Genomic DNA, 27,400 nt, shown 5'->3' with positions numbered 1-27,400 from the left:
TTTCCCGTTCGTGGGTTAGGTTGCCCTTCCGATTGTTTTTCGTAATTATTAAGTGAAATTATAATTGTTTGTAATTTACCTTTTCAGCTTCTTCACAGCGGGGAACATTTCCAGCTGGGGGATTCAGTGGCTCTTCTGATTAGTGAATATTTTTAGCTGATTTCAGTAATTTTATTCTTGTTTTATTACAGTTACTCTCCGCTCTCCTTCTCCCGTCAATGTCGACCGGGGAAGAGAGTGCGCACTTATTATTTTGTGTCTGGTACCTAATGGCGGGCTATGAATACGATCTCTACAGTGGTGGCTGAAGTCCATGGGACCCTTGCAGAAGACACACCAGAGATGGTGGGTGACAGACAACCCTTCATAGGGGAGTGGACCTTCTCTCTCCTCTCCCTGAATTGATGCTCATTTTAGATGCATCAAGAGAAGAGAAGGGGGGCCATCTGCTGCATCACATGGCCTTCTGGCTCTGGTGTGAGTCCGAAAGATCCCAGCACATAACCTTTCTGGAAATAAGGGCAGCCTTTTTAGCTCTGCAACAGTTTCATCAGTTCCTGGTGGGTAGTGGCTTACGGCTTACATAAACCAGCAAGGCAGTACCTTTGCTCAGCCCCTTAGTCATCTAGCAGCAGAGATGCTAAGATGTGCAGAAGATAACTCGTGGTCCCTATCATTTCTCTTCATTCCAGGCAAAAGGAATGTGCTTGCAGACAACCTGAGCAGAGCGACTCAGATAGCAGGCTCCGAGTGGTTTTTGAATCATCGAGTAGACAACAAAGTCTTGTTTTTGTGGGGTGCCCCGACTGTTGACCTGTTTGCAACGTCGCTGAACAACAAGCTCCCACTGTAGTGCTCCCAAGTACCGGATCCCCAGGCTCTTGCAAGATGCATTCCAACAATGTTGGGACAACGTCGATGTCTACGCTTTCCCCCCGATTTTCCTGATGAGAAGGATGCTCAGCAAGGCAAGATCATCTACCAACATAGCAATGTCATCGTGTGGAATGGTTCCCAGACCTTCTTCAGCTGGTAACAGTCGGACAACTACACATGAACAACTACAACAAAGCCGTAGAGTCACTATGTCTTTACGCTTGGAGGTTATCCAGCATCTCATCCATAGAGGTTTTTCTCAACACGTGAAAAAGTTGTCCAAATACCTCTGGGAATCTTCAACTGCCGTGTACCAAGCTAAGTGGACAATTTTCTGTGCTTGGTGTCGGGGAAGAGGTATATCTCCTCTCGATGCCACTTTTCCAGCAATAGCGGATTTCCTTGTCTGCCTTCGGAAGGATAAGCTCCTCTCTATCTCAGCTAGTGAGAAGTTATTGGTCAGCCTTGAGCCTCGCCTTTAGATTGAAAGGAGTTGATATTTCCTCATCGTTGGAATTGTCTCTCCTCATTAGGAGTTTCGAGCTTCCCGGTCCTCAGTCAGAATTTAGACCACCTGTGCTGAATATGGTTTGTGTCCTTCGATCTCTGAAAGGGTACTCCTTACAAACCATTACGTCAGGCATTAGATCTTCCCCTGACCCTAAAGACAGTTTCCTTCTCGCTTTGGCCTCGGCAAGAGAATAAGTGAACTTCATGGTCTTTCTTACAACGTCTCCCATTCAAGGGGTTGGGGAAAGGTAATGCTCGGCTTTGTCCCCTAGTTTATTGCCAAAGCTCAAAATGCGGGAGTAGCAGATCCTAGGTTAGGGCCCTTCCAAATTGAGAGTCTCCATAATGTAACTGATGACTCGGATCAACTGCTACTATGCCAGTGAGGGCCATGAGGTGTTACCTTAAAAGGACTACAGGAGCTCTCCCCCGAGAGAAAACATTCTTCATCAGCATGGGAAAGGTCAAGAGAAGGATCACTAAGAACACAATCTCAGCAGCATGGATTTGTGAGGTCGTAGACTGGGCCTTGAATTCTGATCCTTCTCCTGAGACGCGGAGACCTAGAGTTCATGACGTTAACAACCCTAGCCCTGTCAGTAGCCTTTTGTTTTTCCTGTTGACGTACCTAGAGCTGAAGGTTGGATCTGAATAGGTCGGACCACTTTTGCCTCATAGGTCCTTGGACTCTTTTCTTTTAGTTCTGAGGTGGCTGCTCAGTAGATGTGTAACATTGCCAGCTACCTGCCAGGACTTGTTCCTCTCTCAAGGGATACAGCTGTCATAACCATTGTACGGTGGTTGGATGTCTGATACTGATTAATTCCACTATGGAGCACCTTTCTTGCAGAGTACATCTCCTGAGAAACATCTTCATCCCCCTGGCTAGGGAGAGAATATGTCTGTCTTACGAAACATTGCTATTGATGTGCCTTGTTTGATACTGCCATCGCCATTTCCCAGTTTGGGAGATAGGTTTTCTGTGTCCTACTACAATGGCCCTATCAACTTCTACATCTCTATGATTAGCTGTAAGAAGGTTGTTGTAGTCACCATCTTAGCTCCTGAATGGGACCATGCAGGATGACATGTCCAGGGAAAAGAACCTTCCAGTTGAGTTGTAGTAACTATACAAACCTTAGTCCTTTTAGATTGAATTTCCCACTTTAACCACCTCTCTCAATTTAAGGCCTAAGGACAAACCTGACTATTCTGTGACAGTTGGGTGAGGGGGATTGCCTCCCCTCACGTCACCTGTCGTCAATCGACTGCTTTGTTAATGAGTGAATGGTCATTCCAGTACTACTAACGACATATCCCTTTTTTAAAGGACTCAGTTTTGTAAAGATAGGAAAAATAAAACTTCCTTATGAAATTTGTCATATTTTTCAGTGTTTATGCTTATGAGAAATCATGTAAATTATATAAATTGCATTTTATTTAACCTGGTTCCCTCTTTTTTTTCAGTTTTGAATATGATTTGTTTCTTCAGCATGTTGATAGCCCCCCAATCAACCACACAAGAAAAGAAAAGTTAACTTTCCTTAAGCCTTCTGAGGACTTTAAGCGAAAACTTCTTGCCGGTGGCGGGGTAATGTATTATTGATATATGATCAAGTTTGTTATTAGTGTGGTATAAATTTTGAATTATAGCTGATTATATATGTCATGGTTTTCTTCACTTTTTTTTTTTTGTGAGAAGAATTTGAACACCAAAATCTACTTATTCTATGTTGGAAAAAATACATTTGTTCCAACACGGAGTACTTACCTCGAACTACTTTCTTAGGAGTATCTGGGATCTCCTCCCAACCGACCAGAATTTTGTGTAGTTTCCCCTATCTCCGTTTTCTATAGTTGGTACCTCTGGTGAAGGAATATGCGCCATGAGGCGACCTGGGGTCAGAGAGCGTGCTCGGCCAGGTCTCGACCTCCAATAAGTTTCTGGTCGCGACGTGATTAACATCTCGCCGCACTCTCTTCACCCAGTGCGACCCTTTGTGTCTCCACGCAGTTCCCACGTGTTCAATCCTTAACCTTATCCACCTCTTTCCTCTTGTGTCCCTGTGTCGATTGATGCTTTAGTGTTTCGTTTTGGAGCATCTCCGTCGTTGGCCCGGGCCTATGGCCGGTAAATCTTGTGGTGCCTTTCTCTCTAAGCCGAAGGTCGACCCCCACACCTTGTGTTCTTCGTGTAGGGGCAGTGTTTGTTCCCCTACAGCCACATGTCCGAAGTGCGAGTCTTGGAACGAGATGCAGTGGGTGCACTACAGCACGAAGAAGAAGAAAGCTACCAAGAGATGGCCTAAGAAGTCTTGCATCTCCTCGCCTCTAGCGTCGCCCGATGCTTAGTCAGAGAGGGGTTCCCTACCGCCTTCCCCTACCCAGAGTAGGGGACGAGGGAAGTTCGTTGCGGGGAAGCGGCCCATTGCCCTTCCCCAAGAGTCTGAGATGTCTGTTGGTTGGGATGTTGTGTTGGTTCAGGCAAGTGGGGGGGCCTGATGGAGGGGCGGGAGTGTGTTCGGGAGACGAGGTCCTGGTGCCCGCAGGGCCCGTCTCTACCGACAATCCGATGTGAGGGAAGCCTGCTACGGCCTCTTCCCCCGCATCTTGGGTGTGTATTTCAGGTACTTCAGCGACCGGGGGAGAGGCCGAGAAGAAAGGAGAATCACCGAGTTCGGATTCCGTCGCCTGGACGCCTCCGAGGACGCTCTTCAGGTCGCCCATGAGACTGGAGGAGGAGTTCGACACCTTGTTCGCCCACAGGAAGGTTCCTCGGTCTCCCCCGGCGCCGTCATCAACGCTCCCGCCCGTCTTTCTACAGCCCTCTTCACCCGCGGACCGGCACGAAGATCCCCCCAGCAACTCGAGACTCATCAGACAACTCAGCGGGTTCTCTTTCTTCCCCATCGTCGTTCTCCTTCTCGTCAGACTCGTTCTCCTCGGAGGATGAAGGCCCGAGGGACTCAAGGAGGAGACGGGAGAGGTCCCACTCACGAATACGCCACGCCAGGAGACGGTCCAGGACCTCCAGGATAAAGCACAAGAGGAGCCGTTCGTTGAAAGGTGAATGGGTGCGGGTCACGATCCCCCAGAGTCATCTACTCAAAGCTACTGCTGCCCCGGGTACCTCTGGCTGGCTCCCTAGAGCCCCTTCGTCACCCTCGCGGCGCGGCTCCTCCAGCAGATCCGATCATCGTCGGAGGTCGTCGCACCAGGTCTCGGTAGACAAGCATAAGTCCGCGAAGGCTCCGGCACCATCTGCCCAGCGGAAAAAGTCGCTCCTTCGGCCTGGCAGTTTTGTCCCGGCCTCCGGTTCTTCGACGGCTTTTCCTGAACATCAAAGCCAGCCAGCTGGTACGGAGAAGCCCGCAGCTCCGCAAAGCTCCGCTGGAGGGAGTAAACCCATGACGGCTACTTCCGTCCCAGCGGATCCGCCCGCTCAGCGGGTCGCTACGCCAATGGCTCGGCAGGAGAAGATGCCTCCTCCGCACGCGGATCCCTCCGTCATCGACGAGGCTCCCCATGCGGATGATCAGATAACGGAAGGCCTCGTAGAAGAGGGAGAATGCTCTACGGATGACGTCTCCACCTACAGGAAAGTCTTTGCCCTCATCAGGCGCCACCATAGGCTGGAAGAGCCTAAGCCCTCGGCAAAACAAGCCTGGCTCTCCGGGCTTAGCAGACTGGTAGACAACCCAGTACAACAGAAGCCTTCCCTGGCCCTTCCCCTGGCTAGGGACGTGAAGCTGGTTATGGACCACATAGACGGGTTCATAGCCAGCCAAGCGGACGCCCCCAGGAGCCAGGGTGCCTCCAAACTTTCCCGGGACTTAAAGATGGATACCCCGAAGTCGGTGTTGGCGGCTTTGAGAGAAGGGGACTTCATGATGTCCATAGATCTCAAGGATGCCTACTTCCAGATCCCTGTCCACCCCTCCAGCAGAAGGTTCCTAAGGGTAAAATGGGGTATCCAAGTGTTGCAATTCAGAACCCTCTGCTTCGGACTGTCAACAGCTCCTCAGGTCTTCACGAGGGTCTTCGCAACAGTCTCATCCTGGGCACACGAGCAGGGCATCCGCCTGATTTGGTACCTAGACGACTGGTTGTTGCTTTCAGCCTCAGAGGGAGCATGGCGCAAAGTTTCTACGGATCTGCAGTGTCTTGGGTATCACCATCAACCTGGAAAAGTCACAGCTGACACCCTCCACCAGGATGACCTACCTGGGGATGGTTCTAGACTCCCAGTTGGTGAGGGCCTTCCCCTCCTCGGAGAGGCTAGACAATCTGGATCAGATACTTCGACCCTTCCTAACGGACCAGCCGAGGAGAGCCAAGGACTGGCAGAGATTGGCAGGCCACCTCGTGTCATTGGAGAAGTTGGTCCCCCAGGGGAGGCTCAAACTCAGGGGGGTTCAATGGAACCTGAAGGAGCTCTGGAGTGACTCCCCGCACAGAATAGTCCCGGTATTCCCAGAGAAAAATGAAGTCCTGAAGTGGTGGCACGACAGGACAAACTCCCTCAAAGGAATGCCCGTCGCAATCAATCCTCCGGAGATGATGCTGTTCACGGACACATCAAAGGAGGGTTGGGGAGCCCATGTTCTCGACGAGTCGGCAAAAGAGAAATGGTCCCTCGTTGAGAAGAGCCGTCACATAAACGTGCTAGAGCTGATGGCCGTGCAAAGGGCATGCCGAGAATTTGTCCATCTACACTGGGGGAACACAGTGGCTCTGATGTGCGACAATGCCACGGTGGTGGCCTACGTGAAGAAACAAGGAGGACTGAAGTCGAAGGAGCTGTGCAGTCTCACGACTCAATTCCTGGAATGGGCGGCGAAGGAACAGATAGAAGTCACAGCCAGGTTCATTCCGGGAAAGAAGAACGTTCTAGCCAACGGCCTCAGCAGGATGGGCCAAGTAGTAGGGTTGGAGTGGTCTTTACACCCGACAGTGGCCCGGACGGTCATCCTGAAGTGGGGTTTGCCGGTGATAGACCTCTTTGCCACGAGGCTAAACTCACAGCTCCACGTGTTTTGTTCTCCTGTGCCAGACCCAACAGCAGCGTTCGAGGACACCTTTCAACACCCTTGGGACAACCTCGACGTGTATGCCTTCCCGCCCTTCGGGATGCTCAGACAAGTTCTCAACAGAGTTAGGTGGGCGAACAACCTATGGATGACTTTGGTAACGCCCTGGTTCGCTGACCTAAAGGAAATGGCGCGCCTTCCTCCTTGGCCCCTTCCAGACAGGCCAGACCTCCTCCGGCAACCACACTTCCAAAGGTTTCACGAAAACCCTCGGTCCCTCCGCTTACACGCATGGAGGTTATCGAGCGCCTCCTGAAGAGGGAAGGATACTCGTCGAAGACCGCAACAAGGATGTCGGGGTACCTAAGACGTTCCTCAGTTGCAGTATACCAGGCGAAGTGGGCCACCTTTACTAAACGGTGCGCCTCACAGAACATCAGGCCGTTGGAGGCCTCCATTCACGAGATTGCCGACTTCCTGGTCTATCCGAGAGACAACGTGGGTACGTCCATCCCAGCCATCAAGGGAGTCCGGGCGGCGTTGGGCCAAGTCTTCCTCCTGAAAGGCATTGATCTAGGAGCGTCTAGAAAAATCTCGATGCTCATCAGGAGTTTCGAACAGTCGTGTTCCCCCCAGGCCTCTAGGGTGCCCCAGTGGGATGTGGTTAGAGTGCTGAAAGTTCTGTCAGAGCCGCCCTTCGAACCCCTCAAAGATATTCTGGACAAAGAGCTCACCCTCAAGACGGTCTTCCTGTTAGCCCTTGCGTTGGCAAAGAGAGTAAGTGAGCTCCATGGGCTGTCATATGAGGTCTCGCACTCAAAGGGTTGGTGGGAAGCAACTTTCAGATTCTTACCTAACTTTGTAGCCAACTTTCAGATTCTTACCTAACTTTGTAGCCAAGACTCGGAACCCAGCTTACTGGGACCCTAGGTTTGAGGGGTTCTCAGTGCCAGCGATTCCGCGTTCGGACAACCCGAGAGACTTGTTACTGTGCCCAGTCAGAGTGGTGCGTAAGTACTCAGAGAGAACGTCCAGGCTTCGGCCTGGGATCAAGAGTCTGTTCATCTCCTAAGGGCTAGTGGAGAAGCAAGTCTCCAAGAATACGGTCTCTTTCTGGTTACGGCAGGTAATTATGAGAGCCTATGACAGCTCTGGAGTCTCTCTTCCGGGAAAGCCTAGACTCCATGATATTAGGGGCCTGAGTACTTCGTTGGCCTTCGAGAGGAACATGGCGGTGGGCCAGATCCTGAGGGCAGGCACTTGGTCAAGACAGTCCACCTTTACACCTCACTACCTAAAGGACTGTTTTAGGAAATCTTTGGACGGCTTCTCTCTTGGTTCTGTCATTTCTGCGCTCCAGAAGATTTAGAGGCGTAGCCACGGGGAAGCCGTGGGCGGTAAGTCCAAGAGACACAGGTTCCTTCCTTACCTTTCCCCCCCGTATCACCCTTCCCCTCCATTACCCTTGATCCCTTCACCTACTATTGGGAACACGTTCAGTGGATGCATACATCTCGGAAGACTTACAAGGGTGAGTTACTTAGACACTATGATGGTTTTTTGCGTAGTTTTCCCTAGTTTCTCATTTCTCTTTTTGGGTCAGTAGAACCTAGCCTCCTATCTGGGTTCGTTTTTTCCCTTCTCCAGACGGTCTATCGGTCCGAAAGGCCACTCCCACCTCCCAAAGTATAAGTCTCCTAAGAAAGTAGTTCGAGGTAAGTACTCCGTGTTGGAACAAATCACAAATTTTAGGTAATTTGTATTTTTCCTAACAGTACTTACCTCGAACTACTTTCGGGTTATGGCCCACCCATCCTGCCCCGAGTGCCTTACAGGACTTTTGGAACCTTATCTGTCATAAACTTACTGGAGGTCGAGACCTGACCGAGCACACTCTCTGACCCCGGGTCTCCTCATGGCGCGTATTCCTCAGCCAGAGGTACCCACTATAGAAAATGGAGATAGGGGAAACTACACAAAATTCTGGTCGGTTGGGAGGAGATCCAGATACTCGTAAAAAAGTAGTTCGAGGTAAGTACTGTTAGGAAAAATACAAATTACTTAAAATTTGTGATGTTGGGAGGTAAATTGAGGATACTTAAGAGATAGTTGTTCTTACTTGTATGCAAATCTTTCGTCCTATTGAATAGAGAATGTTTTCATTGGAGTTGGAACAGCCATTGAATTCGTAAACTAGGTAGTTAATGACAGGTGGTGAGCGAGGCAAATAGCTCCACCTGCCGTCCTACGATTACAGAACCACTGATGCATCGTGTAACCAAAGCTGTTAGTTTTTATTTTACTCTTTCAGTATTGAATTATACCTTACTGGCTTCATTTATTATGGAGGCGAAGCAGGATATGTGTAAAATAGGGGGAAGGAGTGGAAAGTGTAACCTGTTTATGGCTAAGCCAGTTATCAGTCCACACTTTCTCTGTGCTTTTTATAGGATGTATAAATATTTGCAATCATTCCTATGTGCTGAATGTAGATCATGCATGACCTGTTTAATGGAAAGCTTGTAGAGAAAAAAAGGAATGGCAGGGACTCTTCAATGAAATCCTTGGCAACACCCAAAGTAATAGCAAAGAAGTTCTAATCAATAGTACTTTTCTCCTACTAATCAAGAGCGCAGCCCACTGAATCTCCTACCTATATGTACATTTCTATAATTGACGTCATAGAGTACATGTCAAAAGCAAGTAGAACTTGTATGTACATCAGTTAATTTTTCAGCTAGTTGCTCCAGTGAAGGCCGCATTCCAGCACTTGCAGAGAGCTTTCCATTTTCCATATAGACTGCTGACGACAAGTTTGACCTATGGAAGGGATGCCCTTTGGAGCTTTCAGTAAGCCCTTTATGGAGTTCAAGGTGCTGGTACATAGGCTACTTCACCCCCCCTGTGTCACCATTGACCCCAGTGCCAGTGAGTGAGGCCCAAAAGTATGCCTCAGTGCCCCTCTATGCTCCAGTTATGCTGATATCTATTGAGGCTCAAAGAGCTTCCAGTGCCTGCACAAGTGCCAGTAACAATGGTGCCTGCAAGATTTAATATAGTACTTCCCCCCCCCCCCCCTCTCTCTCTCTCTCTCTCCTCTCTCTCTCTCTCTCTCTCTCCTCTCTCTCTCTCTCTCCCTCTCTCTCTCTCTCTCTCTCTCTTGTGTGCTGCCTACTTTGGCAATAAGACCAGTAGCTGTGAGGCCCAAGGTGTCCCCTGTGCCTCTTACACCAGGGCCCATTGTTCCCGTAGTGATCCCTGTGTCAGTGGTCCTAGTACCTCTTGACACCATCCCCCAAGGCCAGTGTCTGTGCAGTCAATGCCATTAATAGTGCCTACCTCTTACCGATGACAGTGAGCGTCAGTTTTGTGTCTCCTTCTACTTGTTGGAACAGCATTGCTGGTTGCCACTCAGACTTTAAGTCCTCAGCTTGTAAAGCCTGTGAGGCAATCTGGTTGTGGGAAAAAAAAAAGGAGTATATTTGTCCTACTCCTTCCAGTTCTTCCTCTTCCTGTTTTCCATCTGATTCTTGCAATTTTGTCAAGAAGTTCTTGAAGGCCAATCGCAAGAAATTTTATGAGACACCACGACCCACAGGTAGCCTGCCCCATTTGACATGGCTACCAAGGTAGCCAGACTGATCAGTTCTTCCCATCTGTTGGCTATTAGAGGAGCGTAATCGCCCTTCCTCCCCCTTCCTACCTGAATGAGGGAGCACTGCTCCCTTCTCTTCTGTGCACCTTGTAGAGAAGTTGGGATCTTTAGAGGAAGTCATTGTGTGCATGGAGATGATGACCTATGATTGTAGTGTGACAGGTGACTGCTCTGTGACCAGGATTAACAGATGAGAAGAGTATGACCTACTGGCTCTGTCTGTTTTGTCTATGCCAGAGATCAGTTTCTCGCTGATATCGACCATAGCTGGTCTCAGTGTGGTCCGACATCATTCTCCCATTACATTGCTGGTCTGACTTAGTGAATGCTTATGTTCAGGGGAGAGGGATAGATCTTGGGAGCTACTTTCTGAGCTCTCAATCCTAGTGAGGGACAAGAGCTCTTTTGATTCGACACCCTAAAGGCATTGGACCTTAGCCTGTTACCAACTGAGTCAGAGGGCTCCTTTATAGGGCTCTTGCACTCATTTATGAATGCAACAAACTGTGTGTGTGGCAACCACATTACCTGCAGTAAGCAGAACCTCGGCCAGACTGTACCTTTGAAAGGAAAGATGCCTCTCAGTCTCGGCCATAAATGATATCGTTCGTCCTTGAGCCATATGCTGAGAGAGACAGGAGTAGATTTTTCCTTTTCTTGGGAATTATCTGTACTTAACAAGAGTATGGAACAAACCTGTCCTCCCCGTAATATCAGGAGTATGGAAGAGACGTTGTTCTCCCTCGGAAGTTGAACTTACATCTTATGATGTAACCAAAGTTTTGCATTCTTTGAAGAGAGCTCCTTATGAACCGTTGAGGCAAGCCTCAGATCAGTACCTTATCCTAAAACCTTTTTTGCTTTAGCTCCGACTAAGCGTGTAGGTGAGTGACATTGATTCGCGTATTTGTTCTCTCATTGTTAGCACTGGAGGCATGTCTTTCTATGCTTTGTTCATGACTTCGTAATGAAAACTCAAATTCTGTCGATCCTTGATTCCGGGTTTTCATCCTTTAAAATTTCATTGCTTGGGGAAATAACCAAAAATCCAGATGAGTTACATTTGTACAGGACATTAAGCGCTAATCTAAGAGAACCCAGTCTGCCAGACCCAGGTAACAGAACCAGTTCATAAGCACTTGTAGGTTAAAAATTAACAAAAATGCAATCGGGTTTTGGCACCCCCAGGCACTTCGGATTGAATTAAGGTGCTGGAAAATGAGATCAGAGGAGTTGGTGCTACTTTAACCTTTAATAAAAATCTTGTGGCCTCAAATAGTTTTACACATAGTAGTATGTAAGTGTCACACTACTTTTACCTCGCATTGTTTGTGAGAATGCACTCAGAAGTCTCAAGATACATTTTCACTTGCATCTGTGATTGGTGCTCACCAAGTGGTGACTTAGATGTCAGGATGCCTGAAAACTTTAAATCAATCAATCAATCACCAAGTGGTGTAGTGACCCTAGCCTCTTTACAGAAATGAAACTATCATGTCTTAAGATAGTGGTTATAACGTAAGTCTAGTTTGAGAATGAGTGTTTGACCTTTTTCTTCTCTTCTTCCTTTACGTTGGGGTATAGCTGTTATAATCCTATGTAGCTGGGCAGATGTAGGTACAGGTAAGCCTCTCCTATAGATGACAGTGTTGTATTATTGTTAAATGGAAGCATTCATTTCTCCATCCTGCTTATGAGGATAGATATTAACGGGCAAACCCATAAAGTTTGTGCCTTACTTGACACACTAGTCTAAGAAAGAGATTTTTTTTTGCAACATCCTTTATTGCCTGGGCATGAACCTGATGGTACTTTTGATCCTGGTTTGCAGGAGTTTAGGAAGCTATTCTGTGTCACTTATCAGGTCCTAGCATAGCCATCCCAGGATTTTAGCTAGGCATTTTGGTGATAGGAACTTCCTCCCATCTAAAGCTGAGTCTCCTATTCCTATCTATACAAACCTGAGTCCTTTTAACTTTCCTTGCCTTCACCGCCCCGAAAATCCCAGATGCAATCAAAGGGACTGTTCAATGTAACAGCACCTCGTATAAGTTTTAGCCGATAAGTTCCAGCTACGCTTGAATCAATCTCACATTAAAGGACTCGGTTTGTATAGTTAGGCAAAGAGCAAATTACTTATAAAATTTGTGATTTCATGATTTTTAAAACTAAAAGGATTCCAGTTTAATTTCTTATGCAATCTTTGTGTGAGCATGTGTGTGTGCATGTGTGCGTGCATGCATAGGGCCTGCAGACTAGTTCCAACACTAAGGAAATTTGGATATAGACGGAGGATGGAACTTTGGAATATAATTTATCTACAAACACGATGACTAAAGGGACAGTTAATAGAGGCATTCAAAATTCTTTAAAGGAATAACAAATGTAGATTACAACAATCTATCCACGCTTAGCGCATATCAGTCTAGGGGTAACGGATACAAACTGGAATTAGAAAGATGCAACACCACTCTGTGGCAGTTTCTTTACATACAAAATAGCAAATACTTGGAATAGACTTCCAGTGGATGTAGTAAACAGTAACACGGTAAATGAGTTCAAGAATAAGTTAACCCAAGATCACAAGAACTCTAAATGCTCAAATGAAATCGTTCTACTAAAGAGCAAATGGACTAAAAGGTCTTTGAGACATCCAAAATACTCCTTGTAACACGCACACAAACACGCTCATCCAAAATCCTTGTTACTCCTTGTAACACACACTCTCTCTCTCTCTCTCTCTCTCTCTCTCTCTCTCTCTCTCTCTCTCTCTCTCTCTCTCTCTCTCTCTCTCTCTCTCATAAATGCTGGAGATGAGCTAACTAAAGAGAAAATAAGCATGTATGGAAATGAAATGCTCAGTGTATATGCTCCTGTAGTGTTTTATTAGAAAACACCAGCTAAGATAATATATTTGCAGTTCTTGTTTTGAACTTCCTGGTTCAAAACAAAAATTTTTTAATGATTCGTGTGAGCGGGTGAACGTTGAACAGAGCTTAGTTGTAGGTTAACACATGATTAACTAAAATGATTAATGGTAGGTTTGCCCACTTTGGGAGTAATTTTTCATCCAACATCAGGATAGACTTGCATGAATAAGAATTATTGTACAGTGTACTGTGTTGACTGTTCAAGAAATTTGTTTCATATTCTTGCCCAGTAGTCGCATTTCCATTACTTTCAAACCAGAGGTTTGGGGTCTGCAAGTGAAAATTTTAAACAACTGCCAAAACAAAATAATGACTTTTGCATACAAACCAACAAAGATAAACAATGGTGTACTTTATTTACCTTACTTTCTGTCTAGGTGAATGTACAGGTTTCAGTATCAGTAAATTTGTTAAAAGAGTGAAGAATTGTCAGCTGACTAATTATTTATTTGGTAATATTCCTAGTTGCAATTTTTTTTATTACTGAAAGAGGATTTCTTATTGTTTTGACTTGCAAATATGTTATATTATCATTCAAGGACTTTACCCTTGACAAAATTGTTTTAAGATCTAGGGTGTAGCCAGAAGGTGGGGAAATTAGACAGTCATTACTCTGCATCTTTGAAGTGTATAGACAGGGTTGCTATAGAGAGGATAGACATGGGAGTATTTAGGATGTTTATGAGATCAAATGAGTAAGTGTCTTGAATATTAAACAGCTTGATCTTGAATAGAGGTAGAAGATGAGTTAAATGAGCTCAGAGTAATAGTCTTGCCTAGTAGTAGCCAAAGATGAAACTAATTCAGGTATTGCTTTTCCTGTGACAAAACTTCCCATTATTATTCCCCATTTCTATTCCACTAGAGAAGGGATAGTTGTCCATGTAGTTCTTATAACTTTGTCCCTCCTTTATACCTGAAATATGCAAAGGGTGTGGTGGTATCCAAAAAAATTCACAACTATTTTTCCATGCACTGTCTAAGAAAGCCTTGAGAGCTTAGAATACTGTTAGCAGTTCTAAATGATTTATAAAGAGTCTTTGATCGCCGACCATCTTTGTGCTACTTCCTGGTCATTCAATATAGCTCCCAAACTTCCATTGAAATGTTTAGAAATAACTTTACATCTAGGTCCTTATGTTATATTGACAGGCTTGTTTTAATCTTTATATGTGGTATGCCATAGGAAATTTTTGTCAGTGTGACTTGAATGTTGATTGTACTAAATCTGATTGAAGGAATCATTTTCAAGATTTATTCAAGTGGAATTGAAGAGGTTGCATTCTTAGTCTGGGTCCAGCTAAAATTCCTTTTAGGAGGTCATATGTCCCAAAGATCCTAAGCCATTGCTGGCTTGATAGCTGTTATGTACTAAACTTTTGTGTAGAAATTTTGCAAAATTCTGTACCATAGGCACCATGGAAAGAAAATCTTTAAAAAGAAAGTATTTCCATCCCCAGTAAGGTGTCAAATTTGATTTCTCATAGTTGAAAACAGTTATCAATTGATAGCTCTATGCAAGACGTAGTATAAATGTCTTGACTACCATGCACCGACTTAGCATTCTTGCTAAAGTTATTCATTGCTTAGTTAGGAGTACAAAGCTTAAAATTGTTCTATTCTCCTCTCAGGAATTCTTTCTTTTATTGTACAGGTCTCATTCTACTTGCCTTGGCTATTAGTAACTCTTCTCCTCACACCGAAGGTGCTAGTTTGGGCTGTAAGTTTTGGATTAGGGTGACAATTTTGTTTTTAAAAAATCACACAAGCATATTACTGTACTTATAACAAAAACTTCACAAGATCCAAGACAACTGGCCATTTTGGGCCTAGTAGTCCTTGTGTATTCACTGAGCTTATAGCTCTTGCTAATCATTTTTTAGTCTACAAAAGACTGGTGAGTCTAGGATTTTCTATAACACATAATATGGGCTGTCATTATAAATTATGTGTATGGATGATATTTAGTATCTGGAAAATAATTCAAAGGTTTATCTGCTTTATTCACACAATTGTCTGGCATTGAAGATAAAAAGATTGTTCTTGTAAAATTTTTTAGAGGATTATGGTAAAGGGGATTAGGATTTTTTATTAATATTATTTCTTGCATTATCATAATAGTTGCAATTATTATTATTATTAATTATTATTTTTATTTTTATTATTGTTATTATTATTATTATTATTTATTGGAATGGTTAAGCTGCAACTTTAGATTAAGAGGCAAAATTCTTAAAACTTTAAGTACACAAATTGGGGAACCATTCCAGTGTGGGTACTGTACAGATATGGAGGAGTAACACTTGTACTAGACAGAAGTAAGGTAAGTTTTGAAATAATATAAATAACAAATACAATATGAAATAATACTCTTCTGCCAGCTTAAATGAAATTATTTTAACCAAGTTTATACTTCTGAAGTGCCAACAATTGTCCAAAGATGATTCTTGTTAAAGATATCGCAGAGATGGGGTATACTATAGTTGAATATCATTCTTTAAATCTTTTTTCATAATTTTGTTTTATTTTTCATACATATTCCAGTTTGTGCATCAGTACAAATTATTTAACACCAAAAAGAACAGCCTGATTTGGTAGGTAAGTGCATTCTCACATGGGCACTCATGGTTGCTTGATTACACTTTTTCTTAGCTAGCAGTTTGGTATTTCTCATTTTTCAATATTTAACTTAGCCGGTGATTATATAGCTGCAACTCTGTTGCTCGACAGACAACTCTACGGAAAAACTCGCCAGCGATCGCTACACAGGTTGCGGGTGTGCCCAACAGCGCCATCTGTCGACCAGATACCCAGCTCTCAATGTAAAAAAAGACTCAATTTTCTCTCTGTCGAGGTGTCGACAAGACGTACTTTACTCGCTGTTGCTAAACTGGAGTTTTTCACATCTATTTAGTGAAGTACTATATTCTAGTTTTGAGCTTTCGCAATGCAGGTGTTTTATCTTCATCTTAAATCTTGAACTCGTTTTGGATAGATTTAATTATGGTGACAAAGAGAGTATGGACTTTCTTTCACTTTTAAATGGCCGACCCTTCCCTTAGACGGAAGTGTGTTTAGGCTTTTAGTAATTATCTTATCACGTTATAAATATTTTATATCTCTCCGCCTTTATTAGGCCTCTTCGATTAACTCCGAAGTTAATCAACGTTGAGCCCTTTATATCGTAATTAGCTTTTAAAGAGCTAAGGATTTAAAACTTTTTAAATGTAATATTTTATGAAAGAATTTCTTTGATAGTCTTCGTACTGTTTTCAAAGATGAACTAACGTTTAGTTTATTTATGCTACGCAGTTGTTGACGTTCAGGACGTTCAACATGCGCTCTATCGTTACGATAGAGAGAGAGTGTATCACGGTTTCACTTTGCAGTAAGAGTAAATCGATTCTGACGTTTTGTTCATTCTTTCTTAGCTTAAATGTTTTAAATTCTATTTTAAAGGAACTTTTTATTTGAAAAACCTTTCAGTTTTTTCCTTTAGTCAAATAACTTGTTTTTTTGACGAAATATAATTGGGCTCTTCTCTTAGGTGCGAAATCAAGAGAGAAAGAGAGAGAGAGATAGAGACGGAGGGAGAGAGAGGAGAGAAAACGTTCCGTTCAAGCGGGTAACGTTGTTCTCGAGTTACTCTCGTCCCTAGTCTCTGTACGGGGAGGAAGGATAAAACGTTTTTAGTTTTTTATTCTCGTCCCCAGGCTATGTGCGGTGAGAGATTGAAAACGTAGTTTATATGAACTAGTGTTTAGTCTCTTTCCCAGCCACTGATTTTTTTTTTATCTTAAAATATGTTTTCTGTTTTTTGCTGGTATTAATGAGCTTGCATTATACGACTGATTTCGCAATTACTACCTTTTAATGAAGGGTAGAATTGCGTGTTTCAGGTAGAAATCAGTAAAAGTTTCGATTTCAGTGAAATAAGTGCAAAACAGAAAATCGAAGTGATAAAGTGATATGCGCAAAGTGTTACAGTGTTGCGTCCGAGGGTTCGTCTGTTCGTGCCTGTCGTTCACCTAGTCCGGGACCTCTTGCATGCTCCCAAGCCCAGGGGAGAAGTAATGTCAAACGACTTATGGGTTCGAGAGGCCTTGATCAACGAACAGACGTTTTCCCTCTATGGTATCGGGTGTATCTTACCAAGATCTCCCCTACCATAAGACGAGAGAGACGTTGTTTCTCCTCGTCATCCGAAGGCTTTTCGCATAAGAAACCTGTCACAAGGTTTCGAAGCCCTTAAGCGAAAGTCAGTCCTTTCAGGACAGGTCCAGCGTCCTGGTTACAACCATTAGGACAGCTCTGACCCTATGCAGTCACCGGATAACTGCTCGCCGCCTAACAAAAGCGTAACACAGACTCCGAGAGTCTTTTTTGTTGGCAAAGTGTTGCGGTCACAGACGTTACCCTCGTCTCTTACCACAACCATTTCCGTTGATCCTTAATGGGTTGTATGGCAAGACATGCAGTATATGCTTGCCTCCCTTATGGAAGACTATTCTGCCGATTAGTCCGTTGAGTCTAGCCGTTTATCTCATCGATATCCTGGCTTTCAGCCAACCTAACGTTCCTTTGTGCTTACTGTTGACGTTGGCGTAGCTTAGTCACGTCAGTCAGGTTGTTTAGAACCACACTCGATGCGGTCTCGTGTGGTTTTTCAGCCGCATTTGGACGTTAGGCCACTTGCTGATGCTCCTGTTGACGTTCAAGACGTTCACTAACAATCGGAGTTGACTTGTTTTGACGCTGTGCGTCAACCTCCGCATTCTAGAGTTGTTTTGACTGCTCAGTCTAGGCAGTCAAAGCAGTCTCGAGTGGACGCTGTGCGTCCTCACGCACCTGTTGTGGTTGACAGTTCAGTTGTTGACAGTTCACAAACTGTCAAGCAGTTACATGACGTTGCGTTCTGGTCCGCTACTAATGCACCAGTGAGTGTGGACTCTGCTTGTAAAGCATTGCCACCACGGTAGGTCTCTCCCTTGCTTGAGACTCAGCTTTTATCGGACAAGGTTCCTGTAGATGAGGAAGTTGCTGTTCCCCCTCCTACTGATATTCCCTTGAGGACTCTGTCAGATGGAGAGGAGCCTAAAGCTGCTTAGCCCCCTATGGACTTTAATTAATTCATGATGATTTTTTTTAAGGATCTTTGTCCGGATCTTTTTGTAACTGCTGCTCCTCGTTCGCCTAAACGTCAGAGCTTACACTAGGCCTAGCTACTTCGAAGCCGTTGTTTTTAAGCTAGTGCTCTCTCGCTCTCCTAGAGAGCTTTACGTTGGCTAGGCGACTGGTTTTTCACCAGGAGGAGTTTGGGGGATACAGCCTTTGCTTTCCCTTCTTTTAAACTGGTTTATAGAGCGAGAGTCTGATATGACACGAGAGAAGTTCTCGGCTTGGGAGTTCATGCCTCTGCCCAGATAGACTTCTCAATTCTCGTAGACTCTCCCTGGTGCCTGGCCAGGAGACGCTCCAAGTTTTTTACAGGTCAACTTCACAGCTGTTTTCGAGCCTTTGAAGTTTTGCTGTACAATTATGTCATGCATAACAAGGCTTTCAGGGATGGTAAGCGGTACCGCCTCAGTCGCTAACCCCGTCTGTTGCCACACCTGCTCCCGTAGACCCTAAATGGGCTTTGCTGCAAGACATGCTGTCCAAGCTTGCGTCCTTGATAGAGGACTTTAATGCGGAGAAGGTTGCTACCGAACCTTCTGGCCAACAACCTTCCAACCGGTCGGTTGTGCGCCCTGTTGACGCTGAGGTAACCTACTCGCGTCTGCCAGTTGAGGTGGTTCCTCCACCGATGCGACCCAGTGTGGGTTGCCAGCCGCACGTTGACGTTAAGCGACGCTCGGAGGTGGTTGTTGAGGTTCAGGACGTTCAACAACCAACAGAGGTGACTTGTTTTGACGCAGTGCGTCAACCTCAGCAACCCGGTAGGGTGTTGACTGCACAACCCAGACGGTCTAGACAGTCTCGGGTTGACGCTGTGCTTCCTCGCGCACCCATGGTTGTTGACAGTTCACAGACTGTGCAGCAGTTCCATGATATTGCGTCCGGCTCCGTCACGCATGCACCAGTGCGACCGGACTCAGCGAGCCAGACGTTGCCCACTCCGTTGCCGTTTCCTCATCAGTTTTCGGATGAGGAACCCTCTGATGAGGACGTTGCTGAACAACAAGACGATCAGCCCCCAGAATAGATCAAGCCCTGCTATCCATCCAGAAGATGCTGAAGAAGGAACGCTGCTCAGTCAGGCTGTGGATGAGTCTGGTAGGGACGCTGTCATCCGTGGAACAATTTGTGTCACTAGGAAGACTACACCTCCGTCCTCTTCAATACCATCTAGCTTTTCACTGGAAAAAGGACAAGACGCTAGAAGCGGTCTCGATCCCGGTTTCCGAAAAGATAAAGTCTTGTCTGACTTGGTGGAAGGACAATATCAACCTAAGAGAGGGTCTTCCCCTGGCTGTTCAGACTCCCAACCACGTTCTCTTCTCGGACGCATCGGACGTGGGCTGGGGCGCGACACTAGACGGTCGGGAATGCTCAGGACTGTGGAACTCGAGTCAGAGGAGCATGCATATCAACTGCAAGGAGCTGTTGGCAGTACATCTGGCCTGGAAAAGCTTCAAGTCTCTCCTTCGAGGCAAAGTGGTGGAAGTTAACTCGGACATCACCACGGCCTTGGCGTACATCTCCAAACAAGGAGGTACCCACTCACTGACGTTGTACGAGATCGCAAGGGACCTGCTCATCTGGTCAAAAGGTCAAGACATCTCCCTAGTAACGAGGTTCATCCAAGGTGACTTGAACGTCATAGCAGATTGTCTCAGTCGGAAAGGGCAAGTAATTCCAACCGAATGGACCCTCCACAAGGATGTGTGCAAGAGACTTTGGGCCACTTGGGGTAAAACCATCCATAGATCTCTTTGCAACCTCGCTGACCAAGAGGCTTCCAATCTATTGCTCTCCAGTCCCGGACCCAGCAGCAATACATATAGATGCTTTCCTCCTAGATTGGTCACATCTGGATCTCTACGCATTCCCACCGTTCAAGATTGTCAACAAGGTACTGCAGAAGTTCGCCTCTCACGAAGGGACAAGGTTGACGTTAGTTGCTTCCCTCTGGCCCGCGAGAGAATGGTTCACCGAGATACTTCGATGGTTAGTAGACGTTCCCAGTAGTCTTCCTCTAAGGGTAGACCTTCTACGTCAGCCACACGTAAAGAAGGTACTCCAAAGCCTCCACGCTCTTCGTCTGACTGCCTTCAGACTATCGAAAGACTCTCGAGAGCTAGAGGCTTTTCGAAGGAAGCAGCCAGTGCGATTGCTAGAGCAAGGAGAGCGTCTTCCATTAGAGTCTACCAATCGAAGTGGGAAGTCTTCCGAGACTGGTGCAAGTCAGTTTCTGTATCCTCGACCAGTACCTCTGTAGCTCAAATAGCTGTTTTTCTCTTATACCTGAGAAAAGGACGATCCCTTTCAGCTCCCACTATCAAGGGCTACAGAAGCATGTTGGCATCGGTCTTCCGGCATAGAGGCTTAGATCTTTCCAAACATAAAGATCTGCAAGACCTCCTTAAGTCTTTTGAGACCACCAAGGAGCGTCGTTTGGCTACCCCTGGATGGAATTTAGACGTGGTACTAAGATTCTTCATGTCAGACAGGTTGGAGCCGTTACAATCAGCCTCCCTGAAAGATCTCACTCTTAAGACTCTTTTCCTGGTATGCTTAGCCTCGGCTAAAAGAGTCAGTGAGATTCATGCCTTCAGCAAGAACATCGGATTTTCGTCAGAAAAAGCCACTTGTTCGCTGCAACTTGGTTTTCTAGCCAAAAATGAGCTGCCTTCTCGGCCTTGGCCTAAATCTTTCGATATCCCCAGCTTATCGGAGATCGTAGGCAATGAACTAGAAAGAGTCTTATGCCTTGTTAGAGCTCTTAAGTTCTATTTAAAGCGTACTAAACCTTTACAAGGCCAATCTGAAGCTTTATGGTGTTCAGTTAAGAAACCATCCTTGCCTATGTCAAAGAATGCTTGGTCAGACTTTATCAGATTGTTAATACGAGAAGCTCATTCACATCTGAGTGAGGAAGACCGAACTTTGCTTAAGGTGAAGACGCACGAAGTTAGAGCTGTATCAACTTCCGTGGCCTTTAAGCAAAATATATCTCTGCAAAGTATAATGGACGCAACCTATTGGAGAAGCAAGTCAGTGTTCGCGTCATTTTACTTGAAAGATGTCCAGTCTCTTTACAAGAACTGCTACACACTGGGACCATTCGTAGCAGCGAGTGCAGTAGTGGGTGAGGGCTCAACCACTACAATTCCCTAATTCCTTATCCTTTTAATCTGTCTATTGAAATGTTGTTTTTTTTATGGGTTGTCCGGAAGGCTAAGAAGCCTTTCGCATCCTGGTTGATTTGGCGGGTGGTCAAAGTCATTTCTTGAGAGCGCCTAGATTAGGGGTTTGATGAGGTCCTGTTGTATGGGTTGCAACCCTTGATACTTCAGATCCTAGGGGTCGATCAGCATCCTAAGAGGATCGCGAGGCTCCGTAAGGAAGACGTACTTAAAAGGCAGAGTAATTGTTCAAGTCGACTTCCTTACCAGGTACCTATTTATTTTGTTTTTGTTATTTTGATAACTTCTAAAATGAAATAAAAAACTCTTAGTTCATAAAAGTGTAAACATATATTACTGGTCTCTACCCACCATCCTGGGTGTGAATCAGCTATATAATCACCGGCTAAGTTAAATATTGAAAAATGTTATTTTGATTATAAAATAAATTTTTGAATATAATTACCCGGTGATTATAAATTAAATGACCCTCCCTTCCTCCCCAATAGAGACGCAGTGGGACGAGGAGAAAATTGAGTCTTTGTTTACATTGAGAGCTGGGTATCTGGTCGACAGATGGCGCTGTTGGGCACACCCGCAACCTGTGTAGCGATCGCTGGCGAGTTTCCGTAGAGTTGTCTGTCGAGCAACAGAGTTGCAGCTATATAATCACCGGGTAAGTATATTCAAAAATTTATTTTATAATCAAAATAACATTTTTTTCACTTCCCTCTTTCTTTGGAAATGAGTGCATCCAAGAAGTCTTTGCCTTTATGGCACCAATTATCTTTGGAAAGAGTGTGTTTCAACTTTCCTTCCATGTTTTCATGGTAGATTATCAACATTGATCTTTGGGAAACAGACCTACCTCTCATGTGAAGAGGGTGGAGTTCTTTGGAGAAGGATCGAAAACTGAATTCAGCTATGCAGGGACAACTTTGTAGCTTGTGGACTTTCATTAGTACTTTTAAGACCAACAAAGGATTCTTCCATCTATATCAATTTATCAGAAACAATGGTTTTGAGGATTCTAGGAGCAATGGTGTTTTTTTTTCTCTCAAAAACTTTTCATCCTCGCAAAATGAATTTATGGCAAGGAAGGAATAGAGAACATCCAAGTACAACCTGTTTGCTGTACGCTACATTTAGAGCAGTATCACAAAGAATGGTTAGCTTTAGACATACAGTACCTGAATAGTGTAGAAAAGCAAAACAATAAGAAATATCACTCGCGGACAACCCAACAAAATAGAAAAAACACTAAATTACACTAAAAACACAAGATTAAGAACTATAGATGTTGTTGTGGCTGCAACACTTGAAATGTGAGGCATTGTTTACATCCTATTCTAGGTAAAATCTTCACCAAAGTACCCAGCCGATTCTTTTTTCTCAGTAACTGGTGGGTGCTTTGGCATCTTAATATGAAGGGAGGATACAGTATGATGATGGGGATTTTTTGTTTTGTTTATTATTACTATTATTATTATTATTATTCATTCAGAGGTTATCAAGATGGTAGTTCTACTTTATGACTTGTTCTATTCATAAGTGACTATGGAAATTATAAATTTTAATTTGAAAGTAATGCTCTTTTCCTTTTATTCCCTGCTCTTCTAGTTCCTTGCCAGCACTTTTAGTCTTCCATAATTACCATAAATCTCTCTTGTCCTCCTGCAGAAAAGCAAATCTCAAACTTCTATCCTATCTTATATGTGTAGCTTCTCAGATTTGTTACTGGAACTCATGACATGGCACTACAGATAGCACGGTTTTTAGGTTAGGATGACAGTAGCAAAGGTAGAATCCAACTTTTAATATTTTTTTTTGTCCTTCCAGTCAACTAGACAGTATTTAACCTCCTGATGAGGTAATCTTCTGTTAGAAACAGTCTTTGTTTCCATGTGCAATCTTTTAATACCATTAGATGAAAAACTTCTGATTGCACTCATCATTCCAGGCCCAATGTCAAGATGTGGTCTGTTTCCACAACCTGTTTACCTTTTCAGGGATGATTGTTCACAGCAGTCATTATTTCTACTTTAGAATCAAAGAGTATAAAATTTCTAGGATCTCTTTCACAGATAAAGACAGGTAACAGTTTTACTCCCTTGACTTAGGCTTGCTTTATACCCACTCTTGTTTATTGGAATCAAAATAACTTTGAGACACATGTCCTACCCTGTGACTGTCAGACATAGCTCTCTTATGGAAGGGAGGATGCAGCTCATTCTGATTCCTTCCTAATAAATTCATTATGTCATCCTTTTTTGGCAATAAATTTTAGGTCTGCAAGCACAGATACTGGTAGGAATACATTTTCTCAAACTGTTGGAATGTTTTGCTGAATAAACTTGTCTTGATCTGTCTCAGTTGTTGCCATTATGCAGCTAGAAAGATTGAAAAATTCCCCTTTCACAGTTCTCTAATTGTCACACTCGCTTAAAAGATGTTCTGCAGACCTTTGGCTCCTAGGAGCCAGTAATTACAGTACAACAAGTTTCTGAATTGACAATCTCCTGCTTCATCTTCATTTGTAGAGACTTGTCTGTTTGCAAGATGTTCTATTTCTAAAGTCTTCTAGGTTAGAAATTATTTGATTTTAGTTTACTACTATACTTATGCAAGGTTAGTTATTGCAGATTGTCATTACATACCCTGGTCCCTTATTTACACCTTGTAGTTTTGAATTCTTTTATGGTTCACTATCCCAAGAATTCTGAAACTTTCAAGTTACTTTATCTGAATTAACATTGAAGCCACCCTGGATCTTCCAACCTAAATTGCTATTAAGATCATTTCAAAATAATGGGTTTTGAATCAAACAAATTTACCCATTACTTAGCCTATTGCCATCTAGTGACTCCACAGCTCTTTAATATTTAAATCAGCTTACACAGTGATTCAATCAACTACTATAACCCTGAGAGACCTTGCAGATATACACTTGCCTATCAGTCATAAATTTTATTTTACTACTGCATTGGATTATGATGTCTTGGAATTTAAACCAACATAAATTGGTCAAATTAAATTGTTTAAATGTGTTTTCATATAATGTATAAAGTTTATACTGTATTTAGAAAATTAAATACTTTAGCAATTAGAGTGAAGGTTAAAAAGTGTTGAAGGGAAATTTTATATTTATCCGTGATTTTTATACATTGTAACAAACCATGAAAGTTCTTGGTTGTATGAAAAAAGAAAGATACCACCGTATATGTAATTTATTTTAAGAAATTTTAAGGTTAATAATGTAGATATAGAGAAAAATGATTTTTGCTTAGCTTCCATACTTGTGTAAGCAAATAAATTGGGTTTGACTTCATAATTTGCTGTAAGATTTAAATTATAAAGTCCCTCTTTATTTTTAGTTTATATTTACATGTATATTATTTTTGCATTGTATGTATTATAACTGACTTTGCATTTGGTTTAATTTTCATTATGGCTTTAGAGCATTTCCTGTAGTGCAGTAGGATATCAAATGAAATTCTGTGGCATTTTTTCATTCTGGCTTTTATTGAGTCATTAATCAGAGTTATTTTTCTCAGACTCAAGAGTTTGAGACCAGCGCCCCAGTGAAAAAAATGACTTCACCAAGAAATCATGTAAGCCGCATTCAATCGGTAATTGACATTTGTAAATTTTTCATCGTAATTTTATGATACTGTTCTGCTCATTCACATTTAAGCATTTTGATGATGTCTTAGTTTCATGAATAATCTTAATACTTTGTAGACTTAGCTTTAGATCTCTTTTGGCACATGTAACAATATTCACATGTGAAACCTCCTAGTAACTTTATTACTTGGTTACAAATTAGCATACTGTACATGTATTGAGAATTGGCACTATTGTTTCTTAGCAGTTTGGGGTGCTGGCAGTGGCCTCAAATTCACCTGTCTGAATGAGTTTGTCTTTATCCTAACACTTAGTTTTTTTTTCTCCTATACTAACACTTATTATTCTTGAAATTTGTTGTACCAGTATTTTTTTTATCCTGTTATTTTGTTGTTAGCTTATTTTATTTAAACTTATCTTATGCATTTATAAGGAGCATGTGGAATCTGCACATTTTGCATCTTGCGAAGATTTTTGCAGTCTTCCAGCTATTAATGTTGCAGAAATATTTGCATGTGTACAGTTGATTTAATTCTTTGAAGACTTCAGTTTTCCTTTTCAGTAAAGTAGGACATGTTCTTGTAATATTTTGTAATTCAGTTTGATTTTATATTGTATATTGTAAAGTATATTGAATATTTCCTTTATTACATATGTAATCAGGTTGCTCTTTTAGGGGTCTTAATCTTTTTATGAATTCATCATTGTATACTTCAGGGGTTAATTAATGCTGGGCATCATGGTGGTAGAATAACTTTTTAAGTAACAACATGCTCCGGTTATTTAGAGTATTTACAGTCTTCTGTTAAAAGGGTATTACATGCATTGGATAAGGATGATCATAGTAAAAAATTTTTTTAGCTCATTACCCTATCCTAAGTCTAATATAGTAGTACATGTATTTTTAACCCTCTCCAAATGATTAGGTCCTCAAGCTCCAGGTCCTTTTTATGGACATTTTACACAACTTGTCCTAGCATCAAACCTATACAAGATAGGACTACGGCACAATCTTTTTATCGGGTAGCTGATTAAATTTCCTTTACATATTTTGTTAAATTACTAAATACATAAATAATGAAAGGAAGAGAAAAAAATTTAATTACTGGACATGAAATACAGTATGTCATTTGGTATAGAAGGCAGTAGTTTTATCAGGACTTGAGTTATACCTTTTATTGGAATCAAGATGTTGATTATTTTTTTCTGTCGTACTGTGTACAGCCATATCTTTGATTCATATATTTTCCGAATTTAATCTCTAGTACATATGCCTACATTATCTTTTAAGATTTAAGTATGTTATTGTAAGGAAAGAAGAATACCATATATTTCTGCAAATAAGACGACATTTAGGTAAGAAGGGGTGGAAAATGAGGGCAAATTTTAATGAAATTAGGTCATATCTGTTGCATAAGATGACTTATGAATTTCAAAGCCATCAATGTGTAGGCTAACTTTGGCTATATCCTTAGAAATCCACCCCCCCAAAAAAAAAAGTTAAGGTGATTTTACAGTATATAATGCTTCCTAAAACAAAAACCATTGTTTTGTTTAAATTTCATTGGCAATCGCATCAAACAATCGAACACACTTACACATCTGTGTATAGGTTAGCTTTGGCAGCAACAGTATACCTTACCAAATATTGGTTACCATATGTAATGATGAGGATATCACTAATTTTACTTACTTTATCATTAGAAATTCAAAGTAAATTAAATAGAGGTGATTTTTTTTTTAATGTTTTCCCTAAACCCGGCGACTAAAACAAAAACCATCGTTTTGTTTAAGCTTCATCGCCACTCATAACAAACAAATGAATGCATTTACACATCCAAGTGGTAACTAAGGATACTATAAGCTTTTAGTAAAGATGATATTATAAAAAATATTGTACTTATCATTCTGTTTATGTTTAGTCAACAATAACAAACTACCGCTAATGACAGTATGATAATTTACAATAATTGTACGGTTTTGTCGTAACTGTTACAAATCTTACATTTCATTTGCAGAATATTTTTCCCACTTCCAGTCAAGTCAGTTTAATTTCTTATAAACTTCTATCACCATCTATTATGAAACCAGCAAAAAGAAGAAAGCATAAGGCTAAATTTAAATGAAACTTTATACAAGCAGCCAAGGTATCGAACAGTTGTACTGCCACTAATACGTTCAATGTGACAGAGTAGATGGTGTGAGTCCTGCGACATTGGAGAAAGAGTGAGGATAATTTAACTCATGATGTATTTTTAATGAAAAAGAAATATTATGCTAATATAAATGTTATTAAAACCATCATTAACGTTGCTATTAAATTTATCGAAAAGTTAGAGAGAAAGATGAAGGTTGCTGATAACAAAACTATAACTGTACATTTTTTTCAGCTGGACTATCGTAGATATAAGTTAAATTCGTTATTGA

The 27,400-nt window shown here is 42.7% G+C and overlaps 1 protein-coding gene across 1 annotated transcript in view; it reads left to right on the top strand.

The window, feature by feature from the left end:
• Positions 1-27,400, top strand: part of LOC137646009 (micronuclear linker histone polyprotein-like) — a 112,495-nt gene that overhangs the window by 64,720 nt on the left and 20,375 nt on the right. The window contains 2 exon segments of the mRNA XM_068379140.1: positions 2,854-2,977; positions 24,904-24,978. Coding sequence (XP_068235241.1) covers positions 2,854-2,977; positions 24,904-24,978 — 199 coding nt within the window.

The sequence above is a fragment of the Palaemon carinicauda genome, chromosome 8, assembly GCF_036898095.1.
Source record: "Palaemon carinicauda isolate YSFRI2023 chromosome 8, ASM3689809v2, whole genome shotgun sequence".
Lineage (NCBI taxonomy): Eukaryota > Metazoa > Arthropoda > Malacostraca > Decapoda > Palaemonidae > Palaemon > Palaemon carinicauda.
This window is presented reverse-complemented; position numbering and strand designations above follow the sequence as displayed.